Below are 17,367 nucleotides of genomic sequence, written 5' to 3'. Positions count from 1 at the left end.
ATCTAGAACGAAGCTTAAAAGATTTAGTCAATAGATTTTACCTAAATTAGAGCCATACGTTTCGACTCTCCCATCTCTTAGATCTCTTAGGTAAATAGGGCAGCTTTATCTCCAATGCCCCTTCTCTTGGCAATAAAAGCAAATTGACTCTTTTTGGAATAGGACATGGAACTACTTTAGACATCGCCTTTCTCTTATGATAAATCTTTTCAATCATAGCATGTCTTTCGTTGCCATTGTCTATATCCATAGAGGTCTCGAAGGCAGATTCACCAATCAACTTTGCTTTTCTATTGCGCCAAACCATTGCTGATTCAGCAGCAATAAGCATATATGTGAGATCTATAAGGGTCACGTCGCGGTTCATCATATAGTACTCTCTTACGAACTCACTATATGAGTTAGGAAGTGATTGAAGAACCCAATCAACAGCCATCTCTTCACCGACAACGGATCCCATCATTCTTAACCTATCAATGTGTGACTTCATCCCTAAGACGTGTGCACACACCGACTTTCCTTCTTTATGTTTACTTGCCAAAAGGGCTTGAGTGATATTGAACCTTTCAATTTTACAATCTTGTGGGTTAGGGAGAATAATTAGAGGAGGAGGAGGAAGTGAAGCATGATTTCTTGTTCCTCGATCGAATCGTGGAATATCATCTTCATGTGGAATGCTTGTTCCACGGGATTTGGGAAGACCATAGTTGTCGAACTTTGACATCTACAAAATGGGAGAAAAACGAATTCAAGTTAGTTGATTGATTGAGTCCTTGGTAAATCACCCAAATGAAATTCCAAGGCTAGGACCCAACACAATATTCTACAACTCGGGAGAGGGATGTCGTAACCCTAATTGCAGAATATTTGAAGGTAGGTGAATGATGATTCACTAATTTCCACCATGAAAAACGAAAAAGAAATTTAAGTTTTAAATCTATGAAAACTCCTAGATCCTTTGAGATTCATTGAACTTTCAATGGCATGTTTAAATCTCGATATGCCCCTCTTGTTTGTGACTGGGATGCCGAGGATCACAAAGCGGGTGTGAATAACCAAGCAAACTTACATGGTGCCCTCACATGTTACAGTCACCTATTCGATGTGCCGGTAAACCACACACGCTCCACCGAACTATGACAAACATTGAGTCACCCTTTGCTACCCTTGCTTAGAACCATTTAGTGTGCCGGTAAACCACACACGCTCCACTAACGTCTTTGCAAGGGCACAAAGTGTAATTTCATGGAATTGCATCAATTCACTTTTCCTAAGTAACTAAGATTGGGAATTAGAAAAACATTTAGTTACTTTAGTAATTCATTATACTTATAATGGAAGGTTTCGTCCTATCCTACCCGTTCGGCTAATGACCCTTCACTAGTCAAGAGTGCGGTGGGTAAGAGTGGATACCCATTCAATCGCCATTTTATAGGTAATTTCCTTAAACACCCCTTATAGACCAGCTTCGTGAATGAGGCCTACTAACGGTAAGACTGACTTTTACTCATACATATATATAATGTTAGACTTTTAATGTTATATATAGTATAGGGTGCATTTTATACTTTTAAAATACTATGTGGTTAACTTTAATAATTACACTTTTAATTCAATTAAATGGTTAACCTAAACTTTTATGGATTTATTAAATCTCTTTTAATTATACTCCTTAATTAATTAATAAAACCATAAGGGTGTATTTGAACTTTTCAAAACATTACTAGGGTTTTAGAATTTAACATTCCTAATTAAACTTTTAATCAACTTTTAAATTCCAAAACTTGAGGGCAAATTTTGAAACCTTTTTCAAAACATTAGGCTTTTAACTATTTAAATTTCAAAACTTCAAAACTTTTGGGTTCAAATTTAAACTATAAAACCTAAAGGAGAAAATATGAAACTTTTCATAACAACAAGGATCAAATAACAAATAATTTTAAATTAACATTTAATCACATAATTATCCATATTTGATTTATTTAATAATTTCTTGCAAAACAATTTATCAATTTACTCAAAATAATTAATCAATTATCTTATAAGGAAACAATTATCTTATTAATTGATAAATATCTTCATTTAGATCAAAAATATAGTCAAATATATCATATAATCGGATTAATATTGATCTAACATGATAAGGTAACTATCCATATGCAAAAACAGCAAGAAATCCCGAGATAAGCATTATCTGACGAGTTGACTCGTCGAGTCAGGCATGGACTCGTCGAGTCCAGCCTCCAGAATCCAAAAAATCGAATTTTCCAGTTATACAATGCATCAATACAATTGAAACCAAGCTAGGCTCTGATACCACTGATGGGTTTTGGTCATAAGACATCCTATGTGCTCATACAAACCCTAATGCTTGGATCTAGGTTTCTCTATTGTACATGCTTTGAATCCAAGACTATAAACCCTAATTCTAGCATATGGAAATCGATATTAACATATAATTAGGTTTAAGATGTTACCTTGATTGTTATGTAGCAATAACAATCCCAAATCTCCTTGAATTGACTTTGGAAGGCTTAGAGTCACAAGTGTCACTCCTCTAATGGCTTACAAACACCATAAGCAAGAGGATGAAGAGGAGAGAGGTTGGAGGCTACCCAAAAACGTGTGAAACCCTAGAAAGATCATTAGCCACGTTTTTTAGCCTTAAGGGGTTTTATATAGTTGGTCTGTTAGGGTTATCTAACAAGGAAACCATAATTTGGATGCTTAAGCCCTAAGCAACTCATAGACTCCTTTAATTAAGCCCATGGACGAATTCCTTATGGGTTTCCCATTAGAATTTGTCCATCCCTTAATATAAGGCAATGCATGGCCCAAATTGCAATTATCTTATAATTACAATTCCAGTCCCTTAAGTTTAATTAATCTCTTTTAGTCACAAAACTAATTACCAATTAATTATTGACTAATATTAATTAAGCAATATGATTTCTCCTTTAATATATTATTCCCATAATATATTAATAAATCATATTTAATCCTTTCTCTCCATAATTCATCCTATCAAGTTGCTTTGGTGAAGGCAACCCAAAAGGACCATGCACCATCGGGTCAAGTACATACCAAAATAGTTATGGACTTAGACACTAATCTAATACATATTACATGTAGTATTAGTGAATATGCCCTTTAACAAGTGACCCAATACCTTTTCGTTGGCTTGTCGGTGATGGAGACATGGTTGTGTGTTTGAGCAAGTGTGTTTCTTCGATAGTTTAACCACTTGAAATGTATCAGTAGTATCATGTTTTGTTGCTTGTATCCACCAATCACAATTATCCATAAAACAAATAGCTCCTAACATGTCTTTTGTGGATTTTTTCACTTTATATTGGAAGCCTTCAGCAACACTTTTTAATCCTAACTTAAGCTTGTGATTTTCAGGGTTGTAAGGGCTCACTTTCCTCCTCTTCACCTTCATTATATATCCATGAAATTCAATGTAACTCTAAAAATGTTCAACCGTCTCTCCATGTGGAATTATATTACCATCATCATTTTCAGATTCATCAACATCAAAACTATAGGAAAAGCATCAGCAACAATCTTACCTTTATTTCTATAATCACCCCCACATATAGGGCCATTATAAGAAGGAACATGGTTGGTTGTCATATGTAATAAATTACACATTTGGTTACTCCATCACCAGAAGACTAATTTCCACCAGAACGGTTTTCCCTAGCAAATCGATGAATACCACTTTCCATAACGTTACTATCAGTAAACAATTGTACCGTGGGGAGGCATATTGTTAGCAAAACTAAGAAAATATATGACATCACTATCGTCTAGAATCTGCATAACTATATTTGATTCGGAACATTATAAAGATAGATGTATTTGTTGAAGCAACCAACATAACTAACCCGACAAAGTTGATGTCCTTGCTTATATCTACATCAAAGCATATGTAGTGTAGAGCAATATATTACATAGATCCTTCAATACACTGTCATTGACCTCCATTAGAAACTGACACTCGAAAAAAATAGTGTGTACGTACTCATTCTGGAACCTGTAATGAAGGCATCAAAAACCTAAATATATTGCATATATGGAAATTTATGGAACAAAACCACACAAATACCCTAATTTTAGCTCTCCAGAATAGACCTTCAGATAGGCCTAACAATTGGGTTGGGTTCGGGTTGACGGGTTAGAAAACATAAACTCAACCCAACCCATACAATATATGGGTTGATGGATTGGCGAGTCACGGGTTGGTGGGTTGGAAACCTCAACCCAACCCAACCCATATAACCCATTTAAGTATATGGGTTCGTAAATTTACAAGTTAATGGGTTAAACCCAACCCATATAACCCATTTAATAAATAAGCAACACATTTTAAAAAATGAGATTTTTTCAACTTAAATTCATAAAATGATTAAAGAAATTAACATAAAAAAAAAAAAACGTTTTCAACATAAATTTATAAAGTCAATAACATCTAAATAAAAATGAAAAATGAAAACATTCATAGAAAGTAGATGTGTTCTTCGTTCGTGATTCGTGGAAATAACGACATGTATTTTTTCTTTTTCTGATTAACGAACTGCAAATGCAGATTAGTCACATATAAATACGGAATGAATACAATGATACAGAATATTACGAATACAGATAGAAATCAAATTTCATTAATAATTAAATATATCATTTTTTTTAAATGTAATTATATATATATATATATATATATATATATATATATATATATATATATATATATATATATATATATATATATATATATATATATATATATATATATATATATATATACACGGGTTGGCGGGTTGATCCGCGAACCCAAACAGATAACTCAACCCAACCATGAAATAAACGGGTTGGTGGGTTGGCGGGTTGACGGGTTGGTAGGTCAAAATCTCAACCCAAAAACGTCTATTTTTGGGTTGGGTCAGTGTCGGGTTACAGGTTGGATCGACAATTGCCACCCCTATGCATGATCATTATGGAGTACGATCCAGAATACATTTTTTTAATCCAGAATGTATGGGATGTCAAATTCCAGCCTAATTCCTACCAGCCATCCACAAATCCCAAAAAAATTAAATTCTACGGAATACGTTGCTCGAATCAAGTCCGGAATTTTCTTATGTGTTATGGAATACACTATTCCAGAGGAAGTGATATTTTTAAATAATAATAATAATAATTATTATTATTATTATTATTTTAAATTGTTTAGTTTTATTTTAAAAAAATCGTTTATAAATTTAGATTTATCTATTATCTTTAAAAAAAATGTAATCAATTATCATCTGAGTTAATTTATAATAGATTATGTAACTTAAACACAACCTTTTCATCCTTTTCTAAATGTAATTGGTGAGAATCAAAATAATTAGACAAATAAAAAGCACAACGGATAGTTTTTATTAAACAATGTTTTAGGTAAAATGATGTTAAAGATTTGAAAGATCTTCAATAATTGCTAAACGAAAACCATGTTATAAACTTCAAATATCGTGCTCTCAACGAAAAGAAAGACCAAGTGGTCCATAATTAAGAACGAAAAGAACACGCTCTCGATCTCCATACAAGCTGCCAGTCCAGATAAAACTAAAAAAGGTTCTATAAATATCCATCTTGTTCTCTAGAACAAGACACTATCTCCACTCTCCTTCTCTTAAGCATCTCTGTAAGTAAAATCCCATTTAGCAAATCTGATAATTTCATCTGTATTTCTGCAACCTGCTCATCAATGGTGTTTGTAACATGTAATCTTAATCATAACACCTTGAATGCTGATTTTCATATATAGATTTGAAAATTCCACACTTTACTTGTTCTCCTTTTGTCTTTTAGCTTAATTACATACTTTATTATAACACCCGTTATACAGATTAGAGCCGTTTTCAATCCAAACAGCACAGGTTGTGTCCAATTTGAAGTAATAAACTCTTGAAAGTAGAAGATGGGACCCAATCTTGAGAAAAAAAAATCGATTATTGTATATATTAAAGCTTCACCCAACTCTTTGTCTTCTACAACCTAATCCACTTTCTATTTACTGTAGAAATATCGTCGCTTGTTCTTCATTAGAGAAGAACACACTCCCATTTGCAATGGGGGTCAAGAACATGGGCAAATTTTCAGTTTTCTTGATTATAGTGATGTGTTGCTGGGCTTCCATGGCTGAAGCAGCGTACTTCAAATACAAAGATCCAAAACAAAAGCTCGGCGTTCGTATCAAAGACTTGATGAAAAGGATGACTGTAGAGGAAAAGATCGGCCAAATGACCCAAATCGATCGAACAGTCGCATCAAATGAGGTCATGAAGAAGTACTTAATAGGTACAAGAATCATTCCAGCTCTTCTTTTTTGTTCTTTTCTTGGTTAGAGATGTTTCTTACACTTGTTTGCGTTTTCAGGGAGTATTTTGAGCGGAGGAGGGAGTGTTCCGGCGAAACATGCAACCCCAGAGCAATGGGTTGACATGGTCAACGATTTCCAAAAGGGTTCATTATCGACCCGATTGGGGATACCTTTGATTTATGGGATCGACGCTGTTCATGGCCATAACAATGTTTACAAAGCTACAATCTTTCCTCACAATGTTGGTCTTGGAGTTACCAGGCAAGTTCGAAAGCACCTTTTCCTAAATCTAGATCGGTTACAAGTTTTAATGCATAATGTGCAAGTCAATTATGGTCTGAAAATAGCTTCTTGAAATGTGTGACGTGATGACATGACAAAATGCCAAAATCTTGAACAGGGATCCTGCGCTGGTTAAGAAGATTGGAGCTGCAACTGCTCTTGAAGTTCGAGCCACCGGAATACAATATGCTTTTGCACCTTGTATTGCAGTAAGTAGACAATTTTGAAGCATGTCATTAAGTAAAATAAAATTCATTATCTTTTTGAATAATTACAGATTATGTTAAACAGGTGTGTAGAGATCCGAGGTGGGGTCGGTGTTTTGAGAGTTACAGTGAAGATCCAAAGATCGTTAAATTGATGACTGAGATTATACCAGGTTTACAAGGAGACATCCCTGCTGGATCAAGAAAGGGTGTTCCTTTTGTCGGTGGACAGTAAGTTTGTTTATTGGCCTTTTTTAATCAAACTTTTTTTTTTTTTTTTTATAAAATTCGTAAGTGGTGTTGCTGTTAGATCTTAGATGATGAGTATTTTTTTTGGGACAGAGTGGATATATCTTTCAAGCATATGTGATTGATTAATCTTATCATGATGCATAAGTTGACTTGTCTTATCCATATCTTGAGTCAAGGGATTACAATAGAATAGAATCTATCTTTAATTGGTGTGAACATGTGCTCCACTTTCTAAAATCAACCAAAGAAAATCAAGAAAAGTCGGAAGATTTTTAGAGACAAACCGGTTGTTGTCAAGGTTTTAATATAATTAGACCACGACCATGATGTCATTCTTACTTATGGGCTGACCTATGAGAGATTTTAAAAAATAAACACCCCCTGTTATTTAGGTTCTAGACAGCTACCGGAAACTTCCACCGGAATCCTGCAAGTTCAGGCGAAATCAAATGGCGTTTGATTTAGAGATGATTTTCTTTTTGCAGAGATAAGATCGCAGCATGTGCTAAGCATTATTTAGGAGATGGGGGAACTCACTTGGGCACGAACGAGGGCAACACGATCATAGATCCCAAAGGATTCTTCAGCATCCACATGCCAGCATATTATGATTCAATCGTCAAGGGTGTGTCTACTATTATGACCTCATATTCTAGCTGGAATGGAATCAAAATGCACGCCAATCGTTACCTTGTCAACGATTTCCTCAAAAACAAACTTAAATTCAAGGTAAAAAAGCTTCTCCTTTCTTCTCAATTGAACAAATTCTGAGGTTTTCGGTTGGCTTTGAATATTTCAGGGGATCGTTATATCAGATTGGCAAGGAATTGATAGGATCACGACTCCCGAACATGCTAATTATACGTATTCAATCATAGCTGGGATGGATGCTGGCATTGACATGGTGTGTTTGATTTTTCCTGTTCTTGTTTCAACCATGAAATAACTTTGAATTAATATGTTGGTTATATGCATGCAGATCATGGTACCATACAACTACACAGAGTTCATCGATGGTCTAACTTACCTAGTCAAGAACAAGTTCGTATCCATGAGTCGCATAGACGATGCAGTGAAGAGGATTCTAAGGGTCAAGTTCACCATGGGTCTGTTTGAAAAACCATTGGCAGACTACAGCATGACCAAGTACCTTGGAAGCCAGGAGCACAGAGATCTGGCTAGGGAAGCCGTGAGAAAAACACTCGTGTTATTGAAAAACGGAAAATCCTCAAAGAAGCCATTGTTACCTCTTCCTAAAAAAGCGTCGAAGATACTAGTTGCAGGAGCCCATGCCGATAATCTTGGTTATCAGTGTGGTGGATGGACGATCGAGTGGCAAGGACTTTCAGGAGATATCACTTCCGGTACAATCAAATCACCTTCTAAAAAACACTGAAATCGATTGAATATAACAAAACCTTAAAATACACCCTTTGATTGATCTTGCAGGAACCACAATCCTATCGGCCATCAAAAGTGCCGTAGATCCAAAAACTCAAGTGGTCTACAACGAAAACCCTAATGGCGATTTTGTGAAATCAAACAAATTTGATTATGCCATTGTGGTGGTGGGAGAGCACCCGTACGCCGAGACGTTTGGGGACAGCAAGAATCTGACAATCCCGGAGCCTGGACCAAGCACCATCAAGAATGTGTGTGGTGCAGTGAAATGTGTGGTGGTTTTGATCAGCGGCAGGCCTGTGGTGGTGCAGCCGTACGTTGAAACCATTGACGCCCTTGTCGCCGCCTGGCTTCCGGGAACGGAGGGTAACGGTGTCACAGATGTCCTGTTCGGTGACTACGGTTTTACAGGGAAGCTTGCACGTACTTGGTTCAAATCTGTTGATCAGCTTCCGATGAATGTTGGAGACTCGCATTATGACCCGTTGTATCCGTTTGGGTTTGGGCTCACGACTGAGCCTAGGAAGAATTTATGAAGCTGATGAGTTTTGAATTTTGGTTGATTTTTTCTGGGAATTTCATCTTGTAGTAGACATTCAGCTTCTCAGCATGTAATGTTATATTAATGTTTTATGAATAAAGAAATGGATTCAGCAAGCATAACACCACATCCTTTGTTGATAAGATATACATTAGGTTAAAAGAATTAAACTCAAGAAAAAAAAAAACAAATTCTAGTTTTTAAGTAGGGGTGCAAGTGAGACAAACCAACTCGTAAGAAACTCGGGACCAACTCGGAAAATACTTGAAATCGACTCGACCTTAATCGAGTTGAGCTTGAGCCCGAGCTACAGAGTACCTTATCGAGTCGAGCTCGAGTACAAAAATACTCAGCTCGTAAGGCTCGCGAGCTTAGTGTAATTTACATATATGTCATTTCTTTATAATCGTTCATTTATAACATATATGTCATTTATTTATGATATATATGATTGATGTTATATTGATATTAGATGCTTAACAGTAGTTTTTTTTTGGTAGTTTTGACATTTACATGTGGAATGCTTAATATTTCTTACTCAATATAGTGATTTTGATCTTTTTTAAATATTAATCGAACCGAGCCGAGCCGAGCTCGAGACTATCGAGTATTTCACGAACTCGAGTTTGGATATTTTTTTGTTATTTTCATTTGTATCAGGTTGTTATAAGGTATAAAGGTTTGGGATAGTAAGGGTATTTTGAAATGACCAATCGTGGATATGCACACACAAAGCCTATATCTTTTAGGGAGCCAATTTTTTTTTTTTTACGTACATTAGTATTAAGGACGTTTCTTCACTATTCTAATAAAAAAAATAGTTTTATTTTCTTTTTGACATATGATTATATTAGGACTCATAATTAATGTATATTTTTTTTTTTCTTTTGTTATGTGTCACTCTATTATATCTTCTAATTAATGTATGTCATTTGTCAGCCTATTAATTTTCAATTTTAAATTTTAATTTTTAAATTTCCCACACTAATTACATTAAATTAATAAGATATAATTTTACATATTTATTTAAATCAGTGATTATAATTTTATATATCTAAAAAAATCTCTTAATTAATAATTTATTTAAAATATGTGATTAATAATTTTGAGTTTTTATTATTAAAATTTAATTAATTTTGTAACCGTAGTTCTCACGTGATATAAACTAGTTATCCATAATAAATAAAGATCTTTTTGTCACATATCACATTTCATTTATTTTACTTAATGTAATTTTATGGTTATTTTAAATTAATTTATATTCCACATGTCATTTTATGTTTTTTTTTTCATTTTATTAAATTATAGATAGTATTTATATTCAATAATAAATGCATATCAATCTCATTAATAAACTTTCATTCTAACTTCAAAATTATCAAATTAAAGATTCATTAATTTTATTTATTTAAATTATTTGTTTAAATTTAAAAGAGAAAAAAAAACACTTTAACTTATAATTCAATATTTTCTCACTTTTCTTATAAATTCATAATTTTCAGATGTTTAGAAATTTGTATTTTTTTTAATAAACTCGTATAATACATGAGTATCACACCTTGTATTAAAATAAATTAGTTATGGATTAGTGATAATTTTGTTTTGATTAATTTTATAACGATTATCGACTTTTCCATTATTTTTGCATATATAAAAAGTTATATTTAGAAGCCCATTTTTACTTTTCGCACATAGCCTTCAAAATCAACAGACTCGACCTGTTTTCTAATTAAAAAAATATAAAATAACCAAATTGCATTGAAATTCAGGTAATCTAATATGGTCTGGGTAATTTGGGTATTAGGTGAGGTTCGGGTATTGCCCAAAAAAATTGCTAAAAATTACTCTATGTTATATTTATTGTCCACTTTTAACTTTTTAAGTATTTATTTTTCAACTTTGTTCATAAATATTTTTATTTGTGTTATAAATTACTTGATGAAACGTATAACAATGAAAAGACATTTGAAATCGTATCCATTTTTATACTTTGCATCAATTATTATATATCAAAAACGAAAATATTTAAGGCCAAAGTTGAAGAATAAAGAGTTCAAAAGTCAAAAGTGGACAATAAATATGGAACAGATGTTGTATATGTTACTAAAAGAGTAAATTACACAAATGGTCCCTGTAGTTTAGGGTAATTTGCGCGTTTGGTCACTAACTTTTTTTAACAGGAACCATCTGTACTGTTTAATTTTAATGTGCGTTTGGTCCATGTCACCCTTAAAATGACTATTTTGCCCTTAATATTAATTTTTAATTATTTTATTTATTATATAGTTATTTATATTATTATTTTATTCAAATAATTATTTAACAAAATAAATCTCTTACTACCCTACGCCCTCAAAGTTATTGCCTGTCTACAATATTGTAACGCCCCATTCCCGGTACATATTTGAGTTGTTAAGCTTTCATTTAGTAAAGCTACTCGACGAGTAGTAGCCTTAACTAGTCGAGTAGAGGCCAACTTGGACACAAGGTTTAAGTAATCTACTCGGCGAGTCCAAGCCTGGACTCTACAAGTAGGTCCAACAGGAGGAAACCCTAATCTTTAGGGTTTACACCCTATTTAAGCATCATATTCAGCCTCCACTTCAGTCTTTATCACCTATCAATCCCACTCTCAAAACCCTAATCGATCTTGTGCATTCTTGAGCCATTTCTTTGCATTTTGTGTAGTTTGAAGCTAGGAGAAGGAAGGAAAAGAGCAAAGACACAAGAAGAGAGTAGAAGATCCAGAGTTTTGTGGCATCTCAGACTTGTTAACGGTATAAAGCTTATACCTTGGCTTCTATCCACTCAGATCTTCATGTATGCTTGTCTATTGTCACTTTTTGGGTCATTTCCAAGATCATTCCGAGATTTGGACCTTGGGGGATGAAAGGACTTTAGATCTGGGCATTACTGAGCTTTAGAAGCTCAAAGAGGTCACCTTTATTCAGCCATAGCCCCATGTCATGACTTAGACCTCCTTTCTAGCTTGTAATGAGTGTTTTGGTCTTATATCATACACGTAAAGTTAGCAACTTTACATGTTATGCTAGTCCAAGGAGTTCAGATCTATGAATTAGAACCATTGGAATGGATTAGAATCGACTGAATGGATATGTTGCATGGAGGACTCGACGAGTTGTTCTTGGACTCGGTGAGTCGGGTTATGAACCCTAACCCCTTTTATGGTTGTTAATGAAACCATTGAGTTTAGGAGATGACTCAGTGAGTTGGACAAGATTTAGACTCGAAAACTAAAGAACTCGATGAGTCCAAGGAGGGACTCAACGAGTTAGAGTTGATATGTCACGATGCTATGACAGGAAGAACTCGACGAGTCTGGGAAGGGACTCGATTAGTTGACTTAGTTGACTACAAGGTTGAGTAGTGCATGAACTCGCCGAGTTGGGAGATAACTCGAAGGGTTAGGGTTGACTGAGAGTTGACTTTCACTTTGACCGGGACTGTAACGCCCCGTTTTTTTGAATAAATAAATGTATAGAAGCCCTAAAATGAATAATAATTGAGCAAGACGTTAATTTTGAGGAGTTAAAGGTCATAATTATAGAATGTGGGGGTTAAAATGTAAGTTTTGGGTTAGTTTCGTAAATAGTTATGAATGCAAGGGATCCGTGGTAATTATTGTGAATTAATTTGAAAAGATTTGAAGGCTTAGGGGGCTGAATGGTAATTTCAGGACCTATTATGAAGAAATTATTGAAGTCAGAGGTTGTTTGGAATATGTTGGATTTAAATTGAAAGAGATTTCCAAAGACAAGGTTAAATGGGTAAATTATGGACTCATTTTGAGAGAAAATAGGGAAGGAGGGGTCGATTATGTCATTATGGAAAGGAGTTTAGAGGGGAACCGGGTATATAACCCTTATGTGAACCCTAACCCTAATGGGAGAGTTCAGCCGCCATGTGTGGAGTCAGCTGCCCCTCCCTTCGTTCACCGTTCCGATCAATCGGGTTAGCCGACGCCGTCATCACCGTAGAAGCCCTGTTCCATCCGCCGCCTCCGTTGCCGGCGATGACAAGCTCGACTGTCGGTGCTGCTATTGTGATTTGAGGAAGCAACTCCCACCGCCAGGTGCGAGTTTCCTAGTCGCCATTTGGTCGCGCTTTTCCGACTAGCCGAGCCACCGAGCGTAACAACTTTATCTCTGGACGAGGGCAGTCGACGACATGGTTCTCGGGTGTGTGTGTGTCGCCATTGTTCCACCATCCTCCTCCTTCTTCTTTTTCTATCGTAGCTCATAGTACGACTCGATTGTTCCGGCGTCGTTCTGACCACCCTTCGCCATCATTTTCCTAACAGACGTGTGGCCGCCGCCACTACGAGAAACCGATGTGCGACGTTGCTGCCGCCTCTCCGGGGTTCTGCCATCGCCAAGCGCACCAGGTGGTGGTTGTGTTACTTTTCCGAGCATAAGGGTGTGTGTGTGTTATTTCAGGGATGTATCATTGGGATTGTTTGGCCGAAAAGTTGAGAAAGGGCCACCGCCACCATCGTGAGGTGGTAGCTGCCGCCGTGAGCCACCGCCGGCCACTATGGTGTGGCTATGTGTGTATGTTTAGATTAGTTTAGTGTGTGTGTGTGTGTGTGGTTATTGAGATTTAGCCTTGTAAAATGTAATTTGAATTTGGAATAATGAAAATGAACTAAACCACCACCGTGAGCCGCCATCGACCACCACTACCCGAGTTGGTAGTGGGTGGTGCCCCGCTAGCAAACCCTAATGGGCTTAGAGATTGGTTTTGGGCCTACTGGGCCATGTTTGGGTGGAAAACCCTAATTATGAGTATTGGGCCTTAGACTTATTGGGCCCACTTTTGGGCCATTGGGATTGGATTGTGAACTAAGCCCAAACTATTCCATGCCGTTTATCTAGTAGAGTAAAGAACTTAATGGACTAAGTCCTTAATGAGCTAACTGAGAAAATCTTAATATTTGAGAAATTATCAGCACACACACAAGAATTATTTAATAAGTGAAATATTAAATAATAATCATTGGCAGAAATTAATCTAAGCAATAATGGACTTAATGGATTAAGTCCTTAGTGGGTTAAGCCCTTAATGGGTTAAGTGAGAAACACTTAACACTAATTATTATTTTATGAGAAACCCTAATTTCACTTGGGTATATTATTGGGCCTTATGATTGGGTTATTAATGGGTGGCCATCCAAGAATAATCAAATGGACTAGGGTAATTATTTGGGCTTTAGAGTAAGGCCCAAATGGAAGATTGGGCCCAATTTGGAAGATTGGGCCCAATTTGGAAAATTGGGCCATAGTTTTGGGCCTAGAGGATTGTATGATATTGGGCCCTTAGAATGAGACATGATGGACTAGACTGAATAATTGGGCCTTAAGGGAAGCCCATGTAGAGGTTTGGGCCTAATTTGGAAAATTGGGCCATATGTTGGGCTTTGATCCCTAGTTGACTTTGGGCCTATGGATTGGGCCTTGGGCTTGGATAAGCCAAGCTTGGGGTAATGTAGTAATTATCTAAAGTATGTATTTATAGTTATGTAGTGGAACCCAATTATTAATTGAGTGTTATTTTGATGTTGTCAGATCGGGAATCTGTCATCTAGCAGCTAGGGACGAGTCTGCGGGACTTCAGCAGTGTGGGATTGAGTCTGCGGAACTTCAGCAATGTGAGGTGAGTTTTCCTTACAGTAGGAACGGGTCTATGGCCACAATGCTGGCCCGTTGAGTTAGCAGTAGTTCCGGACTACAATCCGATGCAGTAGTTCATTATGCTTGGTGTCTTTGTGATACAGATGAGTTATGTGTTCCGGACTATGGTCCGATGCAGTATGTAGTATGTGTTTTTATATTATATGCTATGATTATGCTATGTTATGTTCAATTAGTTCCGGACCTCGGTCCAATGCAGTAGTTAGAATGCTTGATGTCTTTGTGATTCAAGCATGTTTTATGTTATGTGTTCCGGACTTTGTACCGATGCAGTATGTAGTATATGTATTCATGCTAGTTGATATGTTACGATATGCTATGTTCAGTCAGTTTTCGAACTTCGGTCCGATGCAGGGGACGGGTCCCAGTTAGTTCCGGACTTCGATCCGATGCAGTTTTCGGACTTCGATCCAATGCAGTGGGTAAGGCCCAATATGTGTTTATATGTTATTGTATGGTATGTGGTAGTTTGGGGGAGCTCACTAAGCTTCGTACTTACAGTTTCAGTTTTGGTTTCAGGTACTCAGTTTTCAAAAGAGGAGCTCGGGAAGATTGCAGTGCACACACCATTTGTTCAGCCTAGGGTGTTTATACTCTGATATATTTGACAGTTGTTATGATATTTTGAGATACATAGTTCATGATTCTTATATAACGTTTGATGAATATGGTTTTATTACCGATTTAAATCAAAATTTTCAGATTGTGTTTTTGGGATGTTACAGGGATGTTGACTTTGACCAAGGGTGAAATAGTCAAGGATTATCAGTTTTTGATTAAATGTTTTATGTAGTTGATAGTTGGGGAGTCACCGGAGCAATAGTCAGAGATTCTTCACTCGAGTTTCAGCAGTCAGCCTTACGAGGTGAGTTTCTTTTCAGTAGGAACGGGTCGAATGTTGTCCTGTTTATGTATGTTAGTATATGCCGGGCTTAGGCTTGATACCGGGGTTTGCCCGATGCAACTTATATGTTCCGAAATTCGGTTCGATGCCGGGTTGGTCCTGAGAAGAGTATATATATATATATATATATATATATATATATATATATATATATATATATATATATATATATATATATATATGCTTGATGTCTTTGTAATTCATGCATGTTATGTGTTGTGTATTCCGGGGCAAGCCTGATGCAGAATTAACTTATATGTTAGGTGTACCGGACTTCGGTCTGATGCCGGGACAAGCCCGAGGAAGTCTATTATGTTTATATGTTATATGTTATGTGTTATGTACTTGCTTCTATGATATGTATTCTGGACTTCGGTCCGATGTTGGGCAGGGCGTAATGCCGGACTTCGGTCCGATGCCGGGCGGGGCCCGGTGCCGAATTACTCCGATGTCGGGCGGGGACCGATGTAGTGGGCGAGGCCCAGTATGTGTTATTGTATAGTATATGGTAGTTTGGGGGAGCTCACTAAGCTTCGTGCTTATAGTTTTCGGTTTTGATTTCAGGTACTTCCACTAGCAAAGGGAAGGGCTCGGAATGATCGCATAGTACACACCGTAGTTTCAGCCTAGGAATTTCTTAGACTCTGATGTTTTCAGCCTGGGAACCATCAAAATTGCATCAATGAGCTAATCAAGAGTACGAATTAAGGTTTTTAGGGTAATGGTTTTGAGGTTTGGTGTTTTGAATAGTTGGATAAGTAGTTACTTTTGCTTATCTTTATGTAAATATCAAAAAAAAATTAAAACAACCGATTGGTTGATTGAAGATTTGCAATGTTTACAAAATAATAATAATAATAATAATAATAATAATAATAATAATAATAATAATAATAATATTAATTTGCCATCACATACACCCGTCCCATGCAAAGCATGGGTTACCCTCTAGTTTTACATTAAAACAATCCACTAATAACTCTTATTATAGATGTTCTTAAGTCTTAACTTGTCGGCCATATAAAAACCAAATATCTTTTTATATGTTATAATAAAAAAAAAACCTCATATGCTTCCATATTTACCGTTGACGGGTCAATGGAAAATAACTTAAACAACCGGTTACTTGTCTATCTAAAATTTTAAAATATGCATAATTTTAAAATAACTTAAACAACCGGTTACTAACTTCTAATACATTTAGATATTTAGTCAAGCAAAAAATATAACTTAATTTTGAAAATTATAGTACATAAGTTTTTAGAGCTAAAATCTATTATGTTAACAAAATATTGGCGAGATAAATTATAGTAGATAAAAAATCAATTTTATTGATACATCAACGGTAAAATGAAAACAAGTCAAAAATGGGATTTTATCTAAAGTTAACAATTAAGATGATAATATCCAAATAATCACAACTCCATTGTCGTCCAGCGGTTAGGATATCTGGCTTTCACCCAGGAGACCCGGGTTCGATTCCCGGCAATGGAATTTTCTTTTGCCATCGTCGCCATTTTTTGGTTTAATTCGTAATCATATTTCAGCCATTTTTAGGATATTTCTGCTACTCTTAATTGGTCAATTTTTTGGTTTAGGTTTCCCTTCACTCGATTCTCATGCATTAGTCTCATAAATTCATATGCATATGCTCTTTACGGTCGAAATCTTGTTATTTTATCTTCTTGTTCATTGCGTTTTCTTCT

At 35.8% G+C, this 17,367-nt stretch overlaps 1 protein-coding gene and 1 non-coding gene across 3 annotated transcripts; both read left to right on the top strand.

The window, feature by feature from the left end:
- Positions 1-5,507: 5,507 nt before the first annotated feature.
- LOC145032500 (uncharacterized) lies at positions 5,508-9,168 on the top strand. 2 transcript variants are annotated; one of them, XM_078981326.1, is made up of 9 exons: positions 5,508-5,616; positions 6,065-6,342; positions 6,421-6,625; positions 6,765-6,855; positions 6,938-7,083; positions 7,590-7,833; positions 7,904-8,008; positions 8,084-8,468; positions 8,554-9,168. In XM_078981326.1, the coding sequence occupies exons 2-9, from the start codon at positions 6,114-6,116 to the stop codon at positions 9,039-9,041; spliced, it is 1,893 nt and encodes a 630-aa protein (XP_078837452.1). In that variant the 5' UTR covers positions 5,508-5,616; positions 6,065-6,113; the 3' UTR covers positions 9,042-9,168. The 2 variants fall into 2 exon arrangements, with proteins under 2 accessions (XP_078837452.1, XP_078837451.1); XM_078981325.1 differs by having other exon boundaries at positions 5,528-5,686.
- Positions 9,169-17,083: 7,915 nt separating this feature from the next.
- Positions 17,084-17,155, top strand: TRNAE-UUC (transfer RNA glutamic acid (anticodon UUC)). Its single transcript has one exon. It is a non-coding gene; the product is annotated as a tRNA-Glu (tRNA).
- The last annotated feature ends 212 nt before the right edge of the window (positions 17,156-17,367 follow it).

Source organism: Lactuca saligna, chromosome 2 (assembly GCF_052625555.1).
Source record: "Lactuca saligna cultivar CGN05327 chromosome 2, ASM5262555v1, whole genome shotgun sequence".
Lineage (NCBI taxonomy): Eukaryota > Viridiplantae > Streptophyta > Magnoliopsida > Asterales > Asteraceae > Lactuca > Lactuca saligna.
This window is presented reverse-complemented; position numbering and strand designations above follow the sequence as displayed.

Excerpts from the sequence above, each read along its gene's own strand:
- LOC145032500 (XM_078981326.1), top strand. The coding sequence starts at position 6,114 with ATGGGGGTCAAGAACATGGGCAAATTTTCAGTTTTCTTGATTATAGTG. Across the intron at positions 7,834-7,903 it reads AAAACAAACTTAAATTCAAG|GGGATCGTTATATCAGATTG; the intron begins GTAAAAAAGCTT and ends TGAATATTTCAG. Across the intron at positions 8,009-8,083 it reads TGGATGCTGGCATTGACATG|ATCATGGTACCATACAACTA; the intron begins GTGTGTTTGATT and ends ATATGCATGCAG.